Source organism: Coturnix japonica, chromosome 17 (assembly GCF_001577835.2).
Source record: "Coturnix japonica isolate 7356 chromosome 17, Coturnix japonica 2.1, whole genome shotgun sequence".
NCBI lineage: Eukaryota > Metazoa > Chordata > Aves > Galliformes > Phasianidae > Coturnix > Coturnix japonica.
In genome coordinates this window covers 7,424,772-7,449,173 of record NC_029532.1, presented here as the reverse complement: position 1 = coordinate 7,449,173, position 24,402 = coordinate 7,424,772, and the positions used below count along the sequence as shown (strand labels likewise).

General features: G+C 41.7%; 1 protein-coding gene across 7 annotated transcripts in view; it reads right to left on the bottom strand.

The window, feature by feature from the left end:
- The window catches only part of CRB2 (crumbs cell polarity complex component 2), a 67,359-nt gene that overhangs the window by 32,202 nt on the left and 10,755 nt on the right, over window positions 1-24,402 (bottom strand). For 4 of the 7 annotated variants that reach the window (XM_015879029.2, XM_032448080.1, XM_015879028.1 and 1 more), the window contains exon 1: window positions 6,290-6,569. The exons of 1 other annotated variant lie outside the window; for it this stretch is intronic. In XM_015879029.2, the coding sequence (XP_015734515.1) occupies window positions 6,290-6,362 (73 nt within the window). In that variant the 5' untranslated portion in view covers window positions 6,363-6,569. Of the gene's footprint in view, window positions 1-6,289; window positions 6,570-17,847; window positions 19,262-24,402 lie in introns of those variants that run through there. 2 more of the 7 variants (XM_015879031.2, XM_015879035.1) reach the window with 2 other exon arrangements.

The window sequence follows — 24,402 nt, the reverse complement described above, 5'->3', positions numbered from 1 at the left end:
GCTAATAAGCACAACAAAAAAAATAGCCTTTCCTGCAACACAACACACTGACACAAAAACGGGCAATTCAGACCAGGCTGTTTTATGAGAGTAGCCACCAAAAGGAAAGTTCATAACTTTCCATAGAAGCTGTTGGTTCTGGATCAACAAAGACATTCAGGATTTCTCCTTTACCTTTCACAGGAATAACACAAATTAGTGACAACTTTAAGTGAAAAAACATGAAAAAAAATGCTGTAATGCTGTCCTGCAATCCTACTCTGAAATGAAACTGGAGAAGACTACAGTTTCTTTGAAGAACACGTTCCAGGCATTAAGGGTTGGATTAGGAGGGACTTCAAAGGCCAACAGTCAGATATAAAGCATTCCTTGAGCTTTCTCAGGATAGGTCTGGTTTTACACTTTAGAAATAGCTGACAAAGGTTCTCCCTAAAACATGGAATTTGTGACCTTTTCTATAACTTTAAGGCAAATGAGTTGTTTTTGTTTTTTGCCAGGCTTTGTTTTAATAATTGACTTCAATCAATTTATACTTGATAAAATACTTGAATAAATGTTCTTGTCAAATGGCAATTACAACAGCCAGGTATATATCAATAAAATGAGAAGCAAGAAATTAACAAGACAGCGGGCAGCCTGAGACCCCTGCAGGAGTTCACCATCTCTCCCCTGAGAGTCCAGAGGAATCTCTCGCTTCAGTGTGCCAGGACAAGGAGCCCTGCAATGCCAAAGAGCTGCGAGAACTCAGAGACTGTGGGAGGAAGCCGCCCTTCAAGGCTGCCGTCCTTTTAGTTAAACAAAAACCACCACAACTGCAGCTTTGTTTATTCTGTTGTCTTACACGTTTTGAAACCTCTGTGGTAACTGTCCCACAGCACTGAAATCAGTTCTTTCTGATTCCCCCCTCCATTCCAAACAAGACAATACACAGGATGTATTCACAGCTCGTGATGTGTTACTCACTGCCTTGTATCTTCAGGTTTTGCTTTTCACAAGTTTGGTTTTTGAAGGCCTGTGGAAACTATGACAGATGTTGGATGCTTATGGGCTGGGGACACACCTGGCCTCATGGCAGATGCTCAGTACCACACCTTCATGAAAAAAAAGAAAAAAAAAATCCTTTTCTTTCACTTTAATTTTAGCAGTTCAAGCTGTTGCTTCACAAGGCACCCCTTAACTGTCACCAACCATACTCACTGATATCTGACTACCTTAAAGGTGCCCTAGAGGCCACTTAAAATTCCAAGAGGGAAGTGGCATGCGTGGTGTTGAGATTAGCCCAGAGATTACCTTGCTTCCTTCTCACTGAAGGACAGCGCTGATGCAAGACCAATGTTGTGACTGCTTTTTTTCCCCAAAAGATATTTTAAGCCTCATTCAAAAAAGACAATATTTTCTCAATACACACAAAAAAATGATGATCAGAATCAGCAGTAACTACTGAAGATCTTCCTCTCTGAACACCTGCTCACACATGTGCACAGCACGCACAGTACATTCTCATCTTGTCACTTTTTCCTGATTATAATCTCTCATAAAAGTATCCTTAATCATAGACACAAATGCTGCAAGAGTCAGGATACCAGAGAATTATTTCCTGATGTGGCAAAAACATAATGTGAGCTTAGGCAAGTCAATTTAATTTTCTGTATCAGACTGTCCAACCTTTGAAATAGATACAAGTGTATACTCTCACCAGTTCTGTAAGATTAAATTATTCAAATCTAATTCTTTCGAGGTATTAGTGAATTAGGGAATTATACAGTTAGATTTTTCCCCTCTCGACAGCATTTTATTTCTGCACATGACATAGTTATTAGAACCGCTGAGCAACAGGAGAAATGATCACAGAAAAGGGCATATTTTGTTTCCTATTTCTGGATTCACACACATTTTCAGTACTTCCAGGATCTGAACATTCACCTGCTTCTCTGATCTCCCTGAATCATTTCAGGAAGCAGAAAATGCTGAGCAGGAGGAGGCAGTCCCTACAGCCCTATGTGATGGGCATTTTACCCAGACTACAGGCACACCAAAGACAGAAGGACCTGTCCTTCCTGTCTTTGGATCAGCCTGAAGGCAAAGCTGTCTGAGACAAAAAGATAAGAATCTAGACGGGTCCAATTGTTCTCATCCACCTCAGCTTTTCTCTCCCAGAAAGCCAGTACAATTCACATCACCCAGATGAAAAGTGGGATGTAAAATGTCAGACTGAAGCTGCAGAGCTTTTAACAGGTAACCAGGCTACTTGTCTAACCAAAAGCATTTCCCCAAGTCTGAAACCAAGTACAGCTGAAGAACGCACACCATGATCCTCAAGGACCTATTTATGTGAAGGAGTCCCAAAAGGAGGAGAAAAGAGATTATATGCTTCATCTCCTCAATTAGCACTTTTGTTTTCTATTAAGCAAGTTCTACCAGACAGGATTTAGACGCAGTCTCCTCTATTATTTTAATGATATACTTTGGGAAAAGACTGCTTATTGCCTACAAGTTGTAATTTATGTTTCTGAAATTATTATTCATCCATTATGCATTAAGTATGTTTTGTGCAAGGATTTGCCCTGTTAAGTTCTTTGACTTTCAGGATATTTTACATCTTACCCTTGATGATTATCATCTTTGATGAAAATTTATGGCAGACTCGAGAAGAAAGGTGTTTCCTTCAGGTATATTTCAGCAGCCCTGCTTGCTATAACAACTTGACAAAGACAAGTTACAACCAAGTGGGGAGAAAACAGGCTCTGAACAGCAGCCCCTAACTGCACCACAGTAACTGAGCTAGAGGAATCCTCAGAGTCTAAACTGCATAGGCCCAAAAGCTCAGCCCAATGCAGTGCTCACCCCAGCAAGTTTCCTGCTTGGGAAGGATACCAAGGGCAGAAGGGGAACTCCTCCACCTCAAGCAACAAGGAATTTAGAAATCAGGGAATGAAAAAAGGAACAGAAAGAGTTACATTTCCATGACAACAGGAATGCGTGTGCTTATATTAGCAAATCCCTGCTGACCTCTGCTGATCTTTCCCTGTCCTGGTCAGTGTAAAGGATTAGTGGCAGGGTGCACGCTGAGACCTGTTCCCAGATTCTCAACAGAAACAAGGCCTGGGCAAGCCTGAAAAGGGGCTTTTGCATTGTGTTCCCTTTCTTCCTCGACCCTTGCTAACTTCAGAAGGACAGTGCATCTGCTATGGAATGTAATATCTGAATGAAACCCAACCCTTCCTTATGAAGTATCTTCAGTATACCTTTACAGGGAACACATAAGGACTATGAGCAGGCACTTAATGCATCCTTACAAGCCCCATGTAACTCTCAACACAGGACAATGTTGCTAATCTCAATACAAACTATATTATGGGGTGTTCCTAAATCGTCAGCCTACTTCATGCATTGTTTTTCTGTGTTACTGGAGACCAGCAGGTTCCACACAACATTTACATGATAAGTTTTTGGTATGGCAAAGCTTTTTCGTGCCAGAAATGCACAAAGACTATTAGCAAAAAGTATTCACAAAGAATTCATAAAGGCCTCGACCACTAGATCTTCATGAAATTAATAATATTTCCCCCATCAAAGAAGCAGCATACTGATTCCTGCCTCTCTCCCACCCAGCTTACCCAGTGAATTGCTGAAAGGTGCCAAACAGTGAGCAGCATCAGTGCCAATACTATGGCCTGAGGCAATAACAGCATTAGTAAGAAGTACCACTTCAGGGAATTAAATTTACTCTTAACACAGAACAAATAGCCAGCTAGATATTTTTCATTATCTGTTCAATGTTTTAACACACATCTGAAGATGTACCTTCTATTATCTTGCATCTAACACCTGGAGAAAGACACTAGTTATAAATAAATGTTTTATGATACCATTGAATATATTGCCACAGTAACCCTTTGATCGTCTGTTCTTAACTCACTCCTTGATAAACACTCCTCCAAGCTAACTAACCTTCATGGCTTACACATTCTCTGATCTCTCAGCCATTTCCACAGATCAAATACAGAGACGGGGGTTTCCTGTGTACTCAGTTAACCAAAATGAGTCATAAGGTTTAATTTCCAATTCTTATTTCAATATGCTGACAATCAACAACGTTGGAAAGTTCATATTTCTTTGTTCTCAGGTTTAGAAGAGAGTGTGTGATTTAAACTGTGTGTGAGCTATTCTCAGGAGCTTGCAAGTAGAGCAGACAGTGAGCCCAAGAAAAGGTTTGTCTGCACGTGCTCTCCCAATAGGCATCCAAAGCATGTTCCAGGCCAAAGGTATGTGAGTTACTGTGCTTGCTGGGGAAACAGGAATGAGCAGACACTTGGTTTTGTTCTCTAGAATCTACTATGTTCTTCAGAACACAACAAATTAAGCTGAGAGCTATTCTGTTCATTACATAGAAAATTGCAGTGAAACTGGAATGACATGCAGAGTCTGTTCCACTCCCTCAGGAGCTTATTTTAAACAAGTGGAGGTAGTGTGGGTCTGGAAGCAGAGTGCTCTTATGGTTACAGCTTGCAATTGACCATCTGGGCAACCAGAATTTTATCAACACATTCTCAATCAATAACTTAAGCCACTCGGTGCTTCAACGACATTCTTATCTAGCCAATTAAAAATAACTAAAATAGTCATATGCCTCAGAAGGGCATGGAAAAACATCTCCTTCCTCATGGCTTTAAAAGTGCTACAGGCGCTACAGAAATACCACCATTCAGTACAGTTACAATACGGCAGAATTCCCCTTGCAAAATAGGAGGTGTAGAGAATGGAAAAGCAGCTTTCCTTGAGCTTCCCTGGCTGTACTGAGAGGTGTCACCCACCTGCACTCCAAAAGGACATTCTCAGTAAATGACTGTTCCAGAAAAGAGTTTCACCCAAAAGCTGTGAGTGCAACGATCAAACACCACAAAACCCCAGAAACATGCCAGCTCCCAGCAGCCCCATACTGAGCAATACAGTAGGTGCAATGGGCCTTCCTTCTGCACAATACAAAACCACCGTAATTGCTTCACACTTCAAACCAGTAGCTATGGTTACTAGATACAAAAGACAATCCTGCTGCTTCCCTGTGGCCAGAGGAATTCCAGGCACTTGGAGCCCACACAAAGAAGCTGGTACAAGGGAAACAAAAAGGAATCCAGACTAAAAGTGAAAACCAAAACCAATCTGACTTTCATAGTAGTAGTCAGACGTGACCAGAGCAAAGTAAATCTAGGGAGGTTTCAGGAGAAAATAATGACCGAGAGGAATGAAAAGCTGAAAACCTTATCCAACACTCAAAAAGGACATAAACATCATCCAATGCCATGAGAAAAACCCAAATACAGTGTTCAGCAGGTATCAGCAGCAAGAAGGCGCTCTGACCTTATTTTTTACCTTTCCTTTTTCACATCACTCATCACTGTTGAGAGGCAAACAAACAGGATTTTACAGACAGGTATTGGCCACGCAGTGCTGAGAAGAGCAGGGGGAGGCCAGTTCAATCCCAATCATATTTTCCAGTAAAAGGTTAGACACTTTCCTGACATGACCTTATAATCCCCGGATGACTAAAACAGATGTCTAGGCCCAGCAGATCACCAGACACCTATTCCAGAAGAAACAAATCTCTTTCTTATAGAGCCTAACAAATTGTATACAAAGGTGACTTCTGAAGCACAGACACATTCACATGAACTTGCACAACCTCAATAAGCTACGGGCTATAAAATAAGCTTTCAATGTGGGAAAAAAAGAATAAAAGCCAATCAGTATAACATGCACTGTTACATCATCACTTCTTGTGCTTTCTTCAGAATTTCTAAGGGAATTCTCATGCGCTGTTTTCTTCCTCCACATTTTGTACAACAGATGCCTAACACTTGAGCACAACAGTATATTCCCTATATACAATCCTCTTTTGCTTTGACATCTCTCTAAAATATATAGAATTGGAATAAAGCTCTGTATTTCTTCTGTGCGGGCACAGTGGTGAAATCCATAACTTTTCAGAGGAGAAAATATCAGCTGAGTACTTAATTACATGAAAGTGCACACACTTTCAGCTCTAGAGAATAAATTCATTCACATGTGCGCAGGGAGAATGACAAAAGGAAACAAGAAATAAGTAAAGGGAAAAACTTATCTACAACAGAATGCCTTTTATCTTCCTGATAAGAAATTTTCAGGCTTCATCTAATTGTGAGGGTGACGTTTTGTCAGGTTACCTTTACAACACAAGGGCAGATCACAGACTTGATCCAAAGTTACTGCATATTAGCTGGGTAAGAATTAGGCACAGAAGACAAAAACTTACCCCAAAATAAGAGGAAAAGTGGCATCAGGAGAGCAGCATTGTATAACCTGGATGTAGTTTTCTTTAATTCCATGACAAGTCTAAGAGTGGCTGTTCTAAAAACCTCAGGGGAGAAACAGCAGTTGCAGGCTACTGATCACCAGCTCTCCCCACATCACAGATTTCAGAAAGTTTTCTCCACCCCAGGCACCCACTCCATACCCTTCCGAACTGGGGACTAGCACTAACACCGTGGACAGAGTCCCTGTTCACTTTGAAATGCTTTACTCATGTTCCTGGAACACAGAGAAAATGCTGCCTGGATCACATGGATTGAACTGCACAGGGCAGCACAAGCCGGATTTACAAGCACGGCAGCTGAAGCTCATCCATGCCCCCAGTCAGAAAAGAGACCCAGGCTGTCGGTGGTAGCAGGAAATTGAATAACTGGGAGAGTCAAGGTATAAGGCAAAAAGAAAAAGGGCTCCTGGGTGTTTTTCCTGCCTTTTGAGCTCCCTCCACAGGGAAAGGAACCTTGTATCTCCATGGCTGCCACTGGAGCTCAGAACTGTCCTGAGGATGGAGGGAGGGCTGAGGACTGTCTCTAGGATTCAGGTTTCTATACAGTCACTACTTGAATTCCAGGTGAAGATCTTTAATACTTTTCCAAGAAAAGATGACTTGTTCAAAGTCAAGTCAAAAGACAAGTCTCACTATTCATTCCAAAGAGCAGAGACATCAGCCTTCACTGCTGTCTCATGAGATGTGTGAACCCACAGGATACACAGACTCACAGCAGGCAGATAAACCTTCTTTTCCTAATTAAGGAACAAGTGCAGAGATCAGCAGAAGCACCTGAGTAACACAAGCAGCAAAACACACCTCCACACTTAGATGTGCTTATTTTTAGAAGTGGAAAAAATCGACAGCATCCATTGCCTTATGGGAGTCACTGGAAACAGACAGAGCTCACACTCAATTGTGACCTGCTAAGTACCTCTAAACCCACACCACAATTGGATTAAATTAACCCTAATGAGAATTACGTATATTGCCTCACCCCTCCACTGACAATTAAAAATAGAAGGCAGGTAAGATGCCATACAAATTCCTAGTTTAATAAAAGAGGGCGGGAATTGGCGCAGACCAGCCTGTACTGTTTACCTAATCCGGAGCTTCATCAGTTTCCTTCATTCCCAAACTCTTAGCAATAAATACCTGTGCCAGACTTCAAAAGCAAGTGTGAAACTGATGACAACACAGTTCCACATTTTAGACAAGTTACATACTAAAATATGAACCCTTTCTCACAGACTATTAAATAGAGAATACCAGAAATAGGCTCCAGCCACAAGGTTTGAAGAGGTAAAGAGTTTAACAACACCCAAAATAAGCTCAAATTCACACAAATCTCCCCAATTTTAACTTGAAAACACAGGGTAATGTGCGACAGAATAAAGACACTTCCAAGTTGGTGGCAGTGCTCCATATATTTAAATTCTAAAACTGAAAGTAAAAGTAGCTAAAAATCAGGAGAAGCCTCTCTTAGGGTCTTACATGAGAGTACAAAGGTGAGTGTGAAACTACAGCAGTGGTTCAAACCAAGGTGTGAGGTTTCCCAGTGCTTTTGCTGTTACGTGTTTGCTGACTGTGGAATCTTACCTAGCAAGGAAAAAAAAAACCAAAAAAAAAACCTAAAAAGGCGACCACCTGGTAAGAACCTGATGAAAGCAACAACAATCCTGCAATGGGCAACTTATATCATCTGCACATCCTTATAGCACAGACAGGATGATGGGCCAATGTAGTGAAATGGATTATTACTACGTTGTTTCTACCTTCAGTGCAGAGAGCAGGATAGTAACAGCAAGAACATTTTTATTACCAAAACACAGACACAAATGGTTTGGCTCACTTAGCTGACTTGGAATGCTCCAGAGATGATATATCACATGTTATCAACCTTATCTGGACCACTCTGCTCCCATCTCCATCTCTGGTGTCTTCAGTCTGTTTTCTCAAGATCAGCCTCACTGAGGTTTTTTTTACAGCTACCTCAGCCATCTGGAACTCATTTCTTTCCCTTCAGATTCTCATTTTGCTGTCAGGGACATAACCAAGCACTGACACATGCAGAACCTTTCTGCTCAGAGATTTTTTTTCCTCACCTGCGTAAATTGCACTGCTCTCATTTTTCACACTGCACTTTTTCCAGATCAAAGCATATACGCATGAATCCACTGCACAGTTAACACTTGAAGAAACCACTACTCTTCCTCCAACCCCCGACATAGACCTGTTACACGCTAGCAAGACTCAGAACAGAGCAAACAGTTTAGCTGAGGCTGAACTACTAAGAAGGCCAAAAGGAGCATTACTGGTGGCTGGGTGCATTTGAGATAATGTCTCATGCAGCAGCTTCCCATGCAAACATGCAGTTCTTACTCCAGATCCTTCATCTAGTCAGCCACTGTAATATTGTTGGGTTCAAACCAAATTGTATATATGGTCATTTTATCAATAATATTACACCTGTAGGAATGCTCTAATATTTTTGATGCTACTATTTCATGCATTTGTCACAACAGGGTTTGGATTTGAGCTACCTGGGAAGTCACAGCAGATTGCAGCTCTCAGCTAAAGGCTTCCACAGAAAGAGTTGTCACAGTCCCATGCTTGTACTGCTGCCAGACATTGTGAATTCTGCAGCGCAGAGTGTGTTAGGGGGGATGATTCTCCTGAAAAGGGTTGGTTTATTCTCTACAGCCCCTGATATCACCTCCATAACCTGCTGGGACTTAAGGTTCATTCAGCATCGCTCTTTGCTCAAGCTACTGAAGTGTGCATGGGTTATAAGATGCCTTTTTTCATTATAGTAAATAAAATACCTTAATCCAGCACCTTCATCCAAGTGTATTAAAATTTAATTTTTCAATATTCACAACTGCAATTGAATGGGATTTTGCCAGCATAAATGGCCGACCTCTTCTGTGCTGGGCCCTTGGGCTTACAAAAACCAATGTGGGTATTAACCAGCTTAGTCCAATTAAAGGACCTTAATGCAACTTTGCTAAGGCCCTGATTTGTTAGGCTTGACTACATTTGCAAAGAAAGAGCACAATTGGGTGGATTTGTTATCTAAAGAATAAGCTGCAAGTCCTTAGTCATCCTTGCTAAAGCCTTCCCCAAACTGGCCATGGATTGTGCTACCTCTGCACTGCCGAAGTCCAACGTCACTGTAATCTGTTCTTTAACATAGTATTAAAATTAGAGCCAAAGGACACAGCTGCTTTCGTCTGTGTAACACTCATTACCGGAGACTTAAGGACAGCAAAACAGCGAGGCTTCTATTCTCAGCTGGTAGGCAGGAAACTTTGCAAGCCGGAAATGCATGCCATGAAAATGGGGCAGCAGCAGGCAAGCAGGATTAGCAGAAAAGGGAGGGTGCAGGTTTGGGGTACCCAGCAGAACCTGTTTTCTACATTCTATACTCCTCTGTAGACTTTCTGGAAAGCAACCCCATTCACTTTTCTACTAACAGTTCAGAATGGACTGCACAGTGAAGTACCTAAATAGAAAGTCAATGCTTTCAATTCTAAGAACTATGTATACTTGCACGTACTGCATGGCTTTTCCTCACACAGGTGTTAAATAATATGCTAATATTACAGACTGTGTGGTATGTCAGTCAGTGTCACAGACAGAAGCTGGTAAGAATGCAGTTGTTCACACCTCCTGCCTGTGTACATACTGTACAAGAGGGCCTCACCTCTCCCTCCCTACAGCTCTGGAACCACCAAACACAAATATTCCACTTTTCTGAACTAACAATACAACACAAAAGAATCAAAATTAAATTTCACCCCCTTTTTTTTTCCCCTCCCTGTTTTCCTCTGAGTGTTGTTAGGCACAACTCCATGTGACTGCAGACTTGCAACTAGGCACGGTGAGCTACCTAAGAAAGAAGTTTCCAGTTCCACTCAGAACAACTGTGAGGAAAAGGAATAAACAAACAAACCAACTCTTCTGCTCTCAATCACAGTGGAAAGTGCAGGATATATTAAAAAAGACTTCAGGTTTTGGAATTCCAAGCCTACAGACAGGCCAATTTCACAAACTGAAAGGTTCTAATACAGTTTGATGTAACACAGATGAGGTAATTCTTGAGGGCTCACTGGAGTCCAATCTCCCAACGTCTCCTCCTGTAAGATAGTTCCCCTTACAATTCACATCAGCAATTTTCCACTTGGCCACTAGATGTCCCTTCTGCACTGCACAAATTCACACAAAGACTATTGCATGTGAGGACAGGAATTGAAAATGTTTTATGCATCACCTGTGCTACCAAACACGACTAGAAATATCCTGAAATGCAGCAGCACTGTGCCAAGCAGCACCCGGAGCACTGCAAGGCCCCACTGCACCGTGCACATACATGACAGACAAGCCAAGAAAAAGCTTTGTCTGCAAGTCAAAACTTGAGAGCTGCTGCTAAAAGAATCGCACATTTTCAGTCTCAGTACATCCGAATTACACTTTTTAGACATAATAAACTTAATTTTACACAGTATCTAATGTATGACAGTGGTTATTCTTAGACAACAGCATATAAACTGCTGACATAAGAAGACATAGTAAAAAGGCTGCTACTTCTTGCTGTGTAACAACTGAATAGAGAAACATGAGGGATGGAGGGATGGTCAGAATTCTGACCCAGCCTCCATTTCCTGAAACACAACCATTATTTCATAGAGAACCATAGTGTAAAGGAGGAAGAGCAGCCCAGGAAGACACAGGTGGAGCAAATATTTATGTATGGGAGTTTCACAAAACCATCCATGAGAGCAAAGGCTGAACGCAGCAAACACGTTACGGCAGGTTGGCGGTGCCCCCCCCCGCACATCCCGGCCATCCTGCGCCACCGCGCGGCACGCGGCTCTCGCTGCCTGGAGCGGACACAGAACAGCTCATGGCTGCGGTACAGCTTCAAACAAGGGGAAAAGTCTCCGGAATCTTAATGAGAAACTGGGACAACACCGAATCCCCTTAAGAAAAATGGCATCTTAACAAATTTCTTCTAAGCACTGTTACCAGCAAATTCTGACACCTTTTTGCCTGCAGACCATAGGTCTGGAGTCAGGATTCCAGAGGACAAAACTGAAGCAGACTTCCTAAAGTCAGAAATCATCTGCTCTGCATTGCAATATTGGCCACGTGCGGATCATTACAACACCTCTCATCTCAGAAAAGAGCTAGAACTATAACAATAATATCCAGTACATGCAGAGAGCCTTATAGATTCTTCTCCAGCATATGAGCCCTATCACAACATACACAGATGAGGCCACAGTAAAGATGGAGCCAAGCTCCTGCCAAGTTATCGCTAAGAGAAGTTGCAGAAGTCAGGCTCTAACCAATGCATGCAGCCTTTGATGTCCGTGATGCTCTGCTGGAGCTCTGCAGGTCAACTCGGAGGCCTTTTGATCCTCTTTCCCTGCTCACAGCTGCCCCAGTGTTACCCAGCCCCCTGCACGAGGCCTCTCTGTGCAGCCGCACTCACAGGAAGCAGCTCAACTGACTGTCAGAGGTGCCGGGCTAAAGATTCAGCAAGTAAAGTGCTGCGGCAGGAGGCAGCACGTGTCCAGGACGTTGCCTGAATCCAAGAGAGTTTTGAAGCTGTGCTTAATATTTAATATGAGGTATTTTTTGTCAAAACGCTCCAATGCTCACAAGTGTCCCTATTTACAGATGAGTGCTACTTAGAGAGACGCTTCCGGGCCACTCGGGGGCAGTGCCGAGCAGATTTCTGACCTACAAGCCAAAAACCAGCTCGGAGAGGCAACCTTCTAAATTAGCGTGTTTGTTGCAAGTGTCTGCATTGCTGGCAACCCTGGAGCGACGCTAATCCCTAGGGCGCTTAATAGGCTTCAGGGGAAAAGCTGAATGCTCAGGCAGAACCAGCGCTGCCTGCCATCAAAGCCAAAGCAAGGAGCATACAAGCGATCCCTGCAGCACAGCCCAGGGGAAAGGAGCATCTAATAACAGAAAAAAAAGCACTGTGTGCCAACGCAAGGGGGATAAAAGGGAATTTTGGAGATGTCCCCAGCCGGACCTAAGTAACAAACACATGGAGCTGCACTAGGTGAGCACACAGTGAGGGTGTGCTGAAACTGTCCAGTCTGAGTCCCATCACATGCTGTATGTGATGGTACCACGGAAAGTCCACCTCTGAACACTGCACAAACCAGCAGGAGTAATCTCTGGTCTCTCCCAGCCATCATGCACACAGCAGGCTCCGTAATGAAGCCTCCACAGAAAACTGGGCATGTTCACCACAGCAGGCAGTAAGACATAACATGGATGCAGACCACAAACCTGCCAAATATTGAAGAGTTTTCTCCCGGATGACAAAGATGTGGGGTTCGCTTTTATGCATCTGCACCTTCATTCTGTTATTCTTGCACACTTAATTAAGCCTAACCCCTCAGTCCTTTTGCAGGTAGCCTTGTTTGTGCCTGGACAAGGGTAGGTTGAAGCTTTTAGGACTTCAGCACTTTTTTCTCTGCCCTGAGGGAAGCTCTAGTTTATATTAATTCTTTTAGGGAACATGGTTTGTGCACATTTTCTACATCATTTCTTCCAGCAGTAGGCAAAGCAAGTTCCTGCTGAGCTTGTGCTAAAAGGTAATATTGATCTGCAACAGAAGCATCTGAATCTTTAGCTTTGCTAACTGGTGAGCTGAATGTGCACACGAGTTCATCAATATGTCTGAAACAACAACTGTGTGATGGACTTACTGGAGCAGGTCCAGAGAAGGGCAACGAGGTTTGTGAAGGGCCTGGAAAATCAGCCCTATGGAGAGAGGCTGAGGGAGCTGGGGCTGTTTGATCTGGGGAAAAGGAGGCTGAGGGGAGATCTTACTGCTCTCTTCCAGTATTTGAAAGGTGCTTACAGTGAGAGCGGGGCAAGTCTCTTCTCACTGGTGACGTGATGAGGGGAAATGGCCTCAAGTTGTGCCAAGGTAAGGTTAGGTCAGATGCTAGGAAACACTTCTTTACAGAAAGGGGAGTTAAACACTGGAATGGGCTCCCCAGGGACGTGATTGAGTCACCATCCCTGGATGTGTTTAAGGGCAGCTTGGATGCGGTGCTCAGAGATATGATTCAGCAGAGGATTGTTGGAGTTGAGGTACTGCGGTTGGGCTTGATGATCTTTGATGTCTTTTCCAACCTGGGAAATTCTGTGATTCTAGGGGGGGAAAAAAAAGCGGAAGCAGCAATAGAACACATCTGAGACAGAAGAGCCCATATACACACAAGGACTCAGAAACTTACAGTATTGAGTGATGTCAGCAGATGAAAGCAAACACATGGGGAACTGCTTTCTACTTTTCCAACCTATTTCTGAACAAAGCCACAGGAACAGAGAACTGGTAAATCCTTGTAAGAGCACAATGGTGGCTTCACCAAGAGTATAAGTGCTTCAGTAAGAGGAAGAATAAGCACCAAGGCAGCTCTCTTGGCCAGAAATATGTAAAGCTTCTGATGCTGCATACAAAGTAAGACGATGGATCCAGAAACTTCCCAAGAACTATGGCAAGAAACCTGGAAAGCATTGTAATATTTTAAATCAGATGTGTGATGCCAGTCCAGCCTTGCCATCCACCAATGATATATATCTCTGGAAAGAAACATGATAATTGACAGCTCATTGGAACACTATCCATTTTATGCCTGAGAAACTCCATTGCAACTAAGTCACCCCTATATTTATCACAGCAAGAAGCAGCATCTTGTATATTTAAAGAAGATTCCATGCCAAGGCCAATTTGCCAGAAAAATTTATTGTGCTTGAATGCCCTATGAGATGGAAGCCACAAATCTGACAGTTTAAATTCTCCTTTGCTTTAGGAGTGGGTCAATCTACCAGCCTGGCTATACTGTTTGAGTATATGGTTGGGATGAATCTCTGCTTCCAATTCAGCTTTAGCTCCTCCTCTTTCTATTAAAGGACTTGACTTCAGAAAAATTTCCTTTCAGTATCTGTAACCAGAAAGCAAGCCAAAGTATAGAGGGATGAGCTTCCTGTTATAGTAGAACAGTGGCAGAAAATTAATTTCACTCCATGGTATTTGGATCACTCTCTGGATCTTTAGCTTTGCTAGCTTGTACATTCAGTGAGTCACAGATGTTTGGTAAGAGCCTGTCAATGCTTTTCAGAAAAAGCCTTTGGCTGAAAATGTAAACTCCATTTGATGCTAAATCTTTTTTTAATGCATGACTCTGAACCAAGGGACTTTGCATATTTCTGCTAGTCTCACTTCTAAAAGGTCAGGAGGGCTGTGACTCTGGAGAAAATGGAATCTGAGAAGCAAGCAGAAAATCTCTTTAGATGTGTGTGTTCTGAGAAAAAGATAAAATCACTGTCCATTGGGGTAGATGAGACTAAATGGAATATCTTCAATTCTAGTTCTACCTCTCTCTGCAAAGCTTGTCAAACCACAGGTTTTTTCCTTCTGTGTTTTCTTTTATGCAGACCAGACAACATAACGTGAAGATTAAACATTACACAGTGCCCAGTATTTCTGAGATTTTGCAGATTTATCTGGTTTTAAAAGATACAAGACCACTGGCAACACCACCAACTATAGGGGCTATACAACATTCCCTCCTGTAACCCAAGGCATACTGTGACTTCTCTGAAACCTTGAATGAAATAACAACTACCTTGAGGGCTTTTTTGTCAGAAAGCCTTAACCCCAAGCAGCACTCAAAAAGTGCACACTTATGTGAATGATCCAGCACTCTGACTATAGCAAACAACTTTCAATAATATATCAATAAGAAAAAAGTTAAAACCAAAATGCAGAGGTGAAAACCAGGAATGGCAGCACATTGTTTTTCTGCCTGGAACAGTCTCCTCTCTTTCATCAAGTGCAGTAAGAGGTTCTGTCCTACAAACACAATTTTAAAATTGTGAATTCATTCTTGGCTATTAAATACTTCACTGCAGCTGTACACTAGTCCCATTTTCCTTGTTTACCTCCCCTCAGTCACTGAGCTCTACAGACAATTTCTGTTAAAATCATGACGTTGACACCTTGTATTCCCACCACAAAGTCTCCACTGTAGTTAAAGCTATGGTGAAAGTCACAGCTCTTCCTCTTTGCACGACTTTAAAGCACACAACCTGCCATGACACAAGCCAGTAAAAGCCATGACCTGCTGATTCTGCCCAGCAGAGGACTTTGTCTCCTGTCTTTTCCTATTACTTCACACAGTCAGTTATGTCAGTTACGAGCACACCTTGTGGGCTGAGACAGTCTCACTGCTTGGCCAAAGCAAGTACCTACCACTGAGGGACCAGAAGGACTTTTTTGAGCAATGACTCAGGAATCACCTCAGCAGCACCAGACAGTTCTTCCATGCTCACTCATTTATCCTCAGCTGGAACTGAGGCTTTGTGAGTGGGTGAAAAAAAAACGTCAACGGAAACAAAACTGTGAAATGGAATCTGTTCCATCAGTGACAACCTGGTAGGTGTCAGGTGCCCAACAGAGCACAGCCAAGGACAAAGTTGTCATTCTCTATTAACTGTGGTGGGTTACTGGGAATTTTGAGCAGATGTTAATAGGATGAATACATACTAGTTGTACAGTCTCTCCCCTGCCCACCAAAAACATATTGATCTTCTAAAGCACACAGAAAAAAAACATCTAATAGCTCTAGTGGGAGCAGGGAAACACTCAGGGGACATGAAGAGTAAAAAAAAAAAAAAAAGGGTGCAAACATGCTATATGCTGTACAGTTTTATCAGTCAAAACAGCTGAATGCACACAATGCATGTGAATGGAAAAATAAATTTACAGAATTTGTAATATTCTAATGGCTCTAAGACATTTCTACTAGGTAATATGTTAGAAACAGGAAGAGCCTAAAGAGGGGAAAAATCCACACAGCACATTTCTGCTGGAGCAAAACCGTGTGGGGGAGGAAAAAAACAACAAACAAAACAAGATAACACGCAGAGAATGATGCAGATGCTGCTCAAAAACAAAATCAAAAGGAAATTCTGTTTTAATAACCTTGACTGTTATTAGTAATGCAAATCAGGCCTTTGTTCTAAAAGGAAATCTAATTTCTAACCTGCAGTGTCTTTTTCAAATGCAACACATTTGAAAGCTCCTTTTGAAACAAGAGCTATATAACCAGAAAACTTAATTCATTCTCTTTGCTTTGGTAATTAGTTCAGCATTACACATTCTGTCAGAAGTGAAACGCTGTCCTCCATTTTGCACTAGAGGGTCAAATGGTCCAGTAGTATTATACTCTGCTCCACAGTTCTGATCCAGTTTGTTTTCTTCACCTCACAAAAGAACGCAGCTTTTGAAGGAGAGTGTGACTCCAGGACTGCACAGCACCTGCTTGTTCACAGGTGTTTTTCATTTCTGTTAGCTGCACATCAGACTAAGCTGCACCAATGGAAAGACTATTGTAAAGCTGACTCTCTCAGCAGTGCCACCATTAACAGCATAACATAACTCTAAGAGCTCTGGTCTATAGCATTATGTATCCACTGAACCACTGAGGATGTTAAGCAAACACTTTGAAGAGATGAAAAAAGATTCCAGTTGTCCTGAGCTTCCCATTCTCTGACCACAAAACCACACTCTCGTACCAAATGGGGAATGAAACTCAAGAGACATTTTAATCCTGTACCCCTGCTCTAATTAATAATCCTCCTTATCAATATTTGATGCAGTTGTTTCTGTGCCTCCTCTCACCATTACACTTTTCATAAAATGCTCTGAATTATGCTGATCTGTAGCAACATAATAGCAATGTCCTCCTTCCAAGGCAGTACACATAGAAATCATGGCATCTCCTTTCCTAACACAGTTCCTTTCCAGAATCCCATTTTGTGATTAGTCTATGAGACTGCTAGTTGTAGCATATGCAATTAGGTAACAACTTGTGAAAAGTTATGAGCTCTAAATGAGGCTCCTGCTTCCTTTCCTGGCCTACCAGACTGCCATTTTATGGGGAAAAAAAAACAAATCATATCCCAAAACACATACAAATGCATAGATGCTGAGCACAACAGAGGGCAGTAGTTGCGTGTACTAGCATGGAGAGCCATAATTAATAAGATACACAATGATGACAAGAAAAACCTACCTTTTTTTTTTTTTTTTAAATTAAAGCACTGAGGAGCTGGGAGTGGATTAAACTATGCCAAATGTAACAGAAGTGCCCATTCATCATCACATTCGTTCATGTCACACAAACTTACTTTGATATGTACATAATTAGATATGCTATTGTGGTTGCATTTCCATGGGTTAAGAGTAACCTGCTGCTACCCAGTCGCTCACTGTTACAGTTCCACATGAGCACACCCCCTCTGCTTTGCAAGCATAACTGTAAATTCAATAACTCCCTAAACAGATGTTGTTCACATGATCAAGAATATTAATTCAGCAATTGAAAGTGATGATGATAATTACTTAGGCAAAAAGCAGCTCAAAAAAATTGCATGCAAGTACATGAGAGTAAAACATTCTCCAGTCCAACACTCACCATTTACAATGCAGAAGCCTCTTCAGAAAATAAAGCCCATGGACAAAATTCTCCATCAATGCAGAATCCTTAAGTTTGGTTCCTGCTGCTGAAGAACTGAGACACAGGGAAAGGCAGTACAAACTCGTGGAAATAGAACAGGCTTTTACTATATATTCTTCAGTCTTTCATTTCCAAATGTTATCTTATTCATCTGTAAGGGATCTTATTTAAAACAATGAGAAGTAAAAGTACAGCAAACATGTAAGAGAATAAAAACCTTCTGATAGAAGAGAAGTACTTGTAGAAGTACTGTACGTATTTCAATGCTACCCAGTTTGCCCATCTCCATAGGACAGCTATTCTCGAAATAGAGGTAGGGTCCAAGGCCCTACTCACACCAAAATGTTTTGGCAGCTTTAGGTGGTGGAACATAAAGTTGAGATACTAAAATGAGAAGATTAAAAGAAAAGTAACAAAGAAGTGTTGAAGTGTTCACAGAACAAGGCGTAGAAGACAACATACCAGAACATGCCTGCTAGCTACTGAATGTCTTCTGTGCTTACCGTCTGACTCAAAGCCCAGTTAATTAAAGATCCTTAGCAATTACAGTAGGCTTCAGTTCAGGCCCACTGTGATGACACTGCTAGGAAGCTCAGTCCATCCACATTTCAGAAGGCTGTGATAAACACTATACTGCCAATGTCTGTAGAAATTACAGAGTAAATCCTGAACAAGACTTGCCCAATGCACTAGAAACACAACATAATGTAAGCTTTGTGGGAACTAATCTCATCTGTTGTGTCTTTAAAGAAAGACAAGATTGCATTTTTTTCACACTAATGATACAAGTACAGTACAGCAAACAGATGGAGGTGTCATAAGCAAAGTGTGAAAAAGAAAAAAGCGAGAGTCCCACTGCAGGAGATCATCATGCTGTGAAGTCCTGCTTGTACCGATCTGTCAGAAACATGGTTCAACTCCCACAGGCTGGGATAAGCAACGGTATAAGCAGAAGTCCTTAACCTGAGAGACAAATGATCCCCAGGGATGGACCGGTTCACCACACCACTAAGCAAGGAAACTGGATGTGCCAATAACTGCGCTGAGCAGTGCTGCAGCCTGCAGACTAATGGCCTGGTGTTACAACCAGCTCTGCCATGACATCGGGTACAGGAGCATTCATGCGAATTCTGGGTAGCAGAGCTCTTGAGAATCATCAGGTGACAAAAGTAACACTTCAGCCTTTGGTTTTTTTTCCCCCACTTATCAAAACAGTGCAGAAAGTACAAAAGATGAAATGCCCCACAAGCAGAAGGAACCAAATAACTATATGTTATCAACTCACAGTGGAAAAGGCTTAGTCATAACCACGTGAACTATCAAAGGCTATGGATCACCATCATGAAATACACAAGCAAGCGTTAACTGAGCACTACAGACTTTGAGGGAAGTACTGCTTTATCTACTAAAAATGTTAACAATACATTAAAATTTAGTCTTTTTGACAGGATGTCCTTTGCTAAACCACTCTAATGGTCACCTGTTCAGATAAAGCAGAAGCTCTTTCTGCCACGTGATATAAAAAGGACATTAAATTTTCAATTCTGCTTTTGAAGGATGTTTCAGGTATTGATTTTACCTCAAGCTCAACATAATTGATGCTTTCTTCATAGCTACTAATCTTCTGGTGCTCAGAGCAGAGAGAGGCAGCGTTTTCCACATCTTTGTGAAGTCTCTGAACAGTTTTGCTTGTTTTAAAACACAGTGTTCTCTGAACAGATCTTCAAAATGTGAATCTTTTTCTGTTCATCCGTGTCTCTTGGGGCCTTGAGTGGGTTGTGATAGCACAGACACTAGTTACTCAAAATAGTCTGTATCCAATCACTTTGTTTGATGGTGATTAAATACACTAAATGTTACTCATCCAGTGTTTGAAACAAAAAGGCTCAGGGTGCTTAAGAAAAGCGATCCTTATAGAGCACTGCTCCCAGACCAGGCCAGTGAGAGGCACTGCAACGGCACCCAGTCACAAGCCACTATTGTAAAGAGAAGAAAACCAGAACAGAAAAGAATTGTGAGGGAGTTCAAGAGGTAAAACTTTCTTTTTTAAAAACCTTTTCACTTCACATGTAGGACAATCTCAGTTGTAGAGCAGTATGAGAAAACAGATGTCATACAAGCTATTATTAAAAATGGTCCCTACTTTTTCAGCACCCTGAAGGAAAAGACAAACAAAGGCACAGGCAAGGCAAACACCATCGCAGGCTCCCCAGGTATTTTAAATATACAAAAGTAAATGTGGCTTTATAGTCCTTTAATTATACATTGCATCTGAATTATGTATTGAACAGAGAGCATACAGGAATTCTGGTGGAAAGAAACAGCTCTGTGCAGTAATGTTTCCTCACCCAGGATAAGACATAAACGTGCCCTACACAGGGGGGTTGGAACTACATGATCCTTGAGGTCCCTTCCAACCCGGGTAATTCTGTGATTCTGTGATTCTGTGAAATGAGTGCTACCATTCCCAGACAGAACCTGCACATCCACTCTCACTGCAAGGAATTTACCGTAGCCCTCTCAGAAGATCATTCACACTGCTAGTGAGCAAAAACTTCCTCCTATATCCTGCTTTTTAGACCAAGAACTGTTAAAGATTAACATAATACACTGGTACTTACCACCTTGAGCAGTGTGTTCAGTGTTGGGCCCCCCACCACAAGACAGACATCGGAGCCCTAAATCGTGTCCTGAGAATGGTAGTGGAGCAGTGAGGGGTCTGGAGCACAAATGTGATGGGAAGCAGCTGAGGGAGCTGGGATGGTCCACTGCGGAGAAGAGGAGGCACAGTGGGACCTCACTGCCCTCTACAACTTCTGACAGGAGGTGGTAGTGAGGTGATACCAAGTTCTGCCTATAAGGAATATATTCATACACAGATTGGTTCATTTAGATAAAGACTTCTATATCCTTTCCATCCTTAAACCTGTCCCCTTCTTTCTTTCTTTCTTTCTTTCTTTCTTTCTTTTTTTCTTAAATGTTCTTCATTTTAAACATGTATACCATACATAAATACTCTTTAGAGAATTGGTAGTAGATAAATTAATTCTCTAAGACAGTTTCTAATGTAGGTTTGTCTTACTCATTTCAGCAGGCACACATCAACATGAAATGTGCTCCCCCACCCTGCTGCCTCCTTAGATTAGGGCCACACCTTGTACCAGGAGAAATGCAGGTTTTGTTTCACTCTGAGAAAAATATTCTGAAAATCCAGATCTACTTTTGTATTAAGAACCTTTCTGCTTTCGTCTTCTACTTTGCACAGTGTCCTCCTCCCCTTGAAATGCGAACCACATAGGCAGGCTGATTAGCCGTGCAGCTTTGCTGCCAGACCTGCTCTGGCTGTGTCCAGTGGCCGGCAGTGCTGTCTACCTGCCACTTGGTGGCAGAGGCTAAATACCAGAATCACATTTCTAGCTCCCAAGAATGCATCATGCACACTTACTCTGTGCTCAAGGTGACTCTGAAGATCACATCTTGCTACCTCATTAATTATTGCACATATTGAGATACAATTAAGGATACAAACAAACTTTTTTTTTCCAATTAATCACATTGAATTTTAGTAAAATAAGCAGAATTAGCTTGGGGGGTCTGTGAATTGAACATTTATTTTCTGTTTCCTGTCTATGGCATCATGTCTCATGTGAGTTAAAACATTAGACAACAGCAGCTACCTTTTAAAAGAAAGAGCACAAGAAGTTCTTTGCTTGAAGCAAAAATTGATTTACTGCAGTAATCAAATGAAGTTTGTTCTACACTCCTCTTCCAAAGTTATCACGTCTAATCTTTAAGTCTTTAGCAGATAACTCAATTACTATTTTATTTAGAGCAACTCTAGACATAACATATATTATGTTGTGTGTTTTCTTTCACAACATGAATAAACAGGTGCTTCTTATTGTCTACTTCATGAAACCCAGCTTATCATCCCACTTCTGAGGAAGCAGCATCTTTCATCCCTCATATGCTGCAACAGCTCTGATCCTATGGCCACAACCTTCCTTTCCAGGAGAGGGGAAATTTCATGTCTCCAGCACCTTTGCCCAACACAGCAGTAAGCTGCAAGAGCGAGCCAAAAGGAACAGCTCTTGTTCAAGCCATGAGGACCAACCTGAACTTACATGGTATTTCCTTCCCTGCATCTGTGTTCTCCCCTTTTTGTTTCAGAATCTTTTCAAAGCCGTTGCAATGCTGACAGCCTCTGAAATACACAGACCAGTAACCATCTTGTTTATTTGTAGAGGAAAGGGAACGGAGAATTTCCCATTGGTGGAAGGTCAGGGCTGAACACTCTGAGCAGTCTTGATGCTTAACCTTGGCCACAATACTCTCACTTCCTACAAATGCAGTACCTCAGCCTTTACTCTTTTCTGCCCACATCTCCAGCTCCATAATAATTCTAATACCAGTCAGAGAAAGTTACACACACAGTTGCAGAACACTCCTGCTGCCGCACTCCAAACCGCAATGCTTCCCACTAGACAATATTTAGTGAAGCAGGATTAGGAACAAGGCTCTTTAAGGGCAAGTAACTTTTATCAACTGTTTTTTTCCTGACAGGAAACTTTGTACAGATTGTACAAGTTGACATTCAGACAGAGTTTATAATCCACGGGCATTTAACCTCAGCAATAAATATCTCAACCCCCTGAAAAATGATCATTTCACTTACCCATAACAGTTATTGTTTGTTTAGCCCACACAAGAAAACTCTAATCTGGGAACACTGGCATAATTAAAGATTATCTCAGAATAAACAATTTCATAAAACTTAGATGGAACTTCATCTAGCAGGCTTAGCAGGTTAGCCAGGGTGGCTCTGTGCACACCAGCTGCACTTCATCAAATAGGAGCACTCTATTTACAAAGCATGTGTTAATCCAAATATTCTGGGTCTCTTTTGACACAGTAAGTGATCACAGAGCAGAGCATGGATGCATCAAGATGCTTTGGTAGGGGGTAACCTTCAGGCTCCAGAGCAATTATTGCTGCTACCAAAGATTTATTAGTTTTCCAAATAAATACTAGTTTTAAAAAAATCAGAGCAGAAAGTAACTGTACACTTAAGAGAGAAACCAACTGTTCTGCATAACTTACACGTTCTCAACAGTAGTAGTTACTGCAGAGATTGAATTGTACTACATCAAACTTCCATTAAATCAGAACTGCGTCACTTGGAATATTACTTTTTCATCCATTACATTAATATTTTCCAAATCTAAGTCACATCTGCCAGATTGGTGAAATCCCCATTCACCTCTTCTTCCAGAACAGGTAAGGAGTTGCATAACTGGCATCCCATTATATTCCTATCCCTACTTATACTTGAATTTTCCAACCCATACATCTACTCCTGCTTCCAGAAACATGTCTAGTTTTAGAATTCCTCCTCCCCCATTCAGGAGTCTTCAAAGAAATCTTTTATGCCAACACTGAGACATCCTGGAGCCTTCATTCAGTGTGAAGAAGCCCGGACAAATACATCCCTATCATTGCATCCACAAACTTAAGACTATATCCTCAACACCTCTGTGCTTTTTTTCATAGGTACTTCTTGATAAATTTAGCAGACCTACATTTCCTAAAGAAGTCACTAAAAATAAACATCACTGTTAGACCACTGTCTGCTGTAAAGAGGTAGAGAACCATCGAGTATCAGTCTGGATCATCTTTGTCTGCTTCCCTTATTTACTGTAATGCTTCACAGGTACATGCTTATTCCCTCTGCACATAACACACTTCATACATCTCATACATACACTCAACACTTTCGGTACTTTCCATACCTACACAATAACATTCTGTTACTGAGAACACAAGTTCTCAAGAGGCACCCTGCTATTGCTACTGAAAAGCCATGACACTAAATGAATGTAGCAGAAAATGAAGATACCAGCAGGGACAACACTGCAGCTCTGTGGACTCCACTGTCTTGATGTGACACAGTACAGTAGCAGTCAGTGCTTTGCCCAGTAGAACGTAGGTTCTGTGTAAGCATTTGCTAGCCCAGCCATCTGCATAAGTTCCTTTGTAAGTTTCTATAGCTCTTTACACCAGACCTTCACAAGAGCTGCAGAACATCCCTGTATTTCTATACCACCAGTTTCACCAGGTCAGCCAAACAGTTTTTCCAGTTTCTGCTACACCAATGATAAAGCTCCCTATAACACAGCACTCTTGGATTCTGCTCTGAATATTCCAGGCCTGTATTCATTAGTTTGGACTATTTCCTACATTCAAATCTCATGGACTCTTTAGCTTTTCACATACTTAAACACCTACGTTTTGCTGAAGTATCTTCTGACTTTCATTTCTGCTGGTTTTTGCTATATTAGACACATAAAGCATGCTATGCAGCTTTAAAAAAAAAAAAAAAAGCATGTAAATGCCCTTAGAATGGCTCAACTGAATAGCAGATGGTACGTGGCCCTGGAACACAGGCCCTGCTCATTGTAATGCTACCTGCTGAGCACAGCCACCAGCATTCAGAGTATTATAAAAAGGGCATTA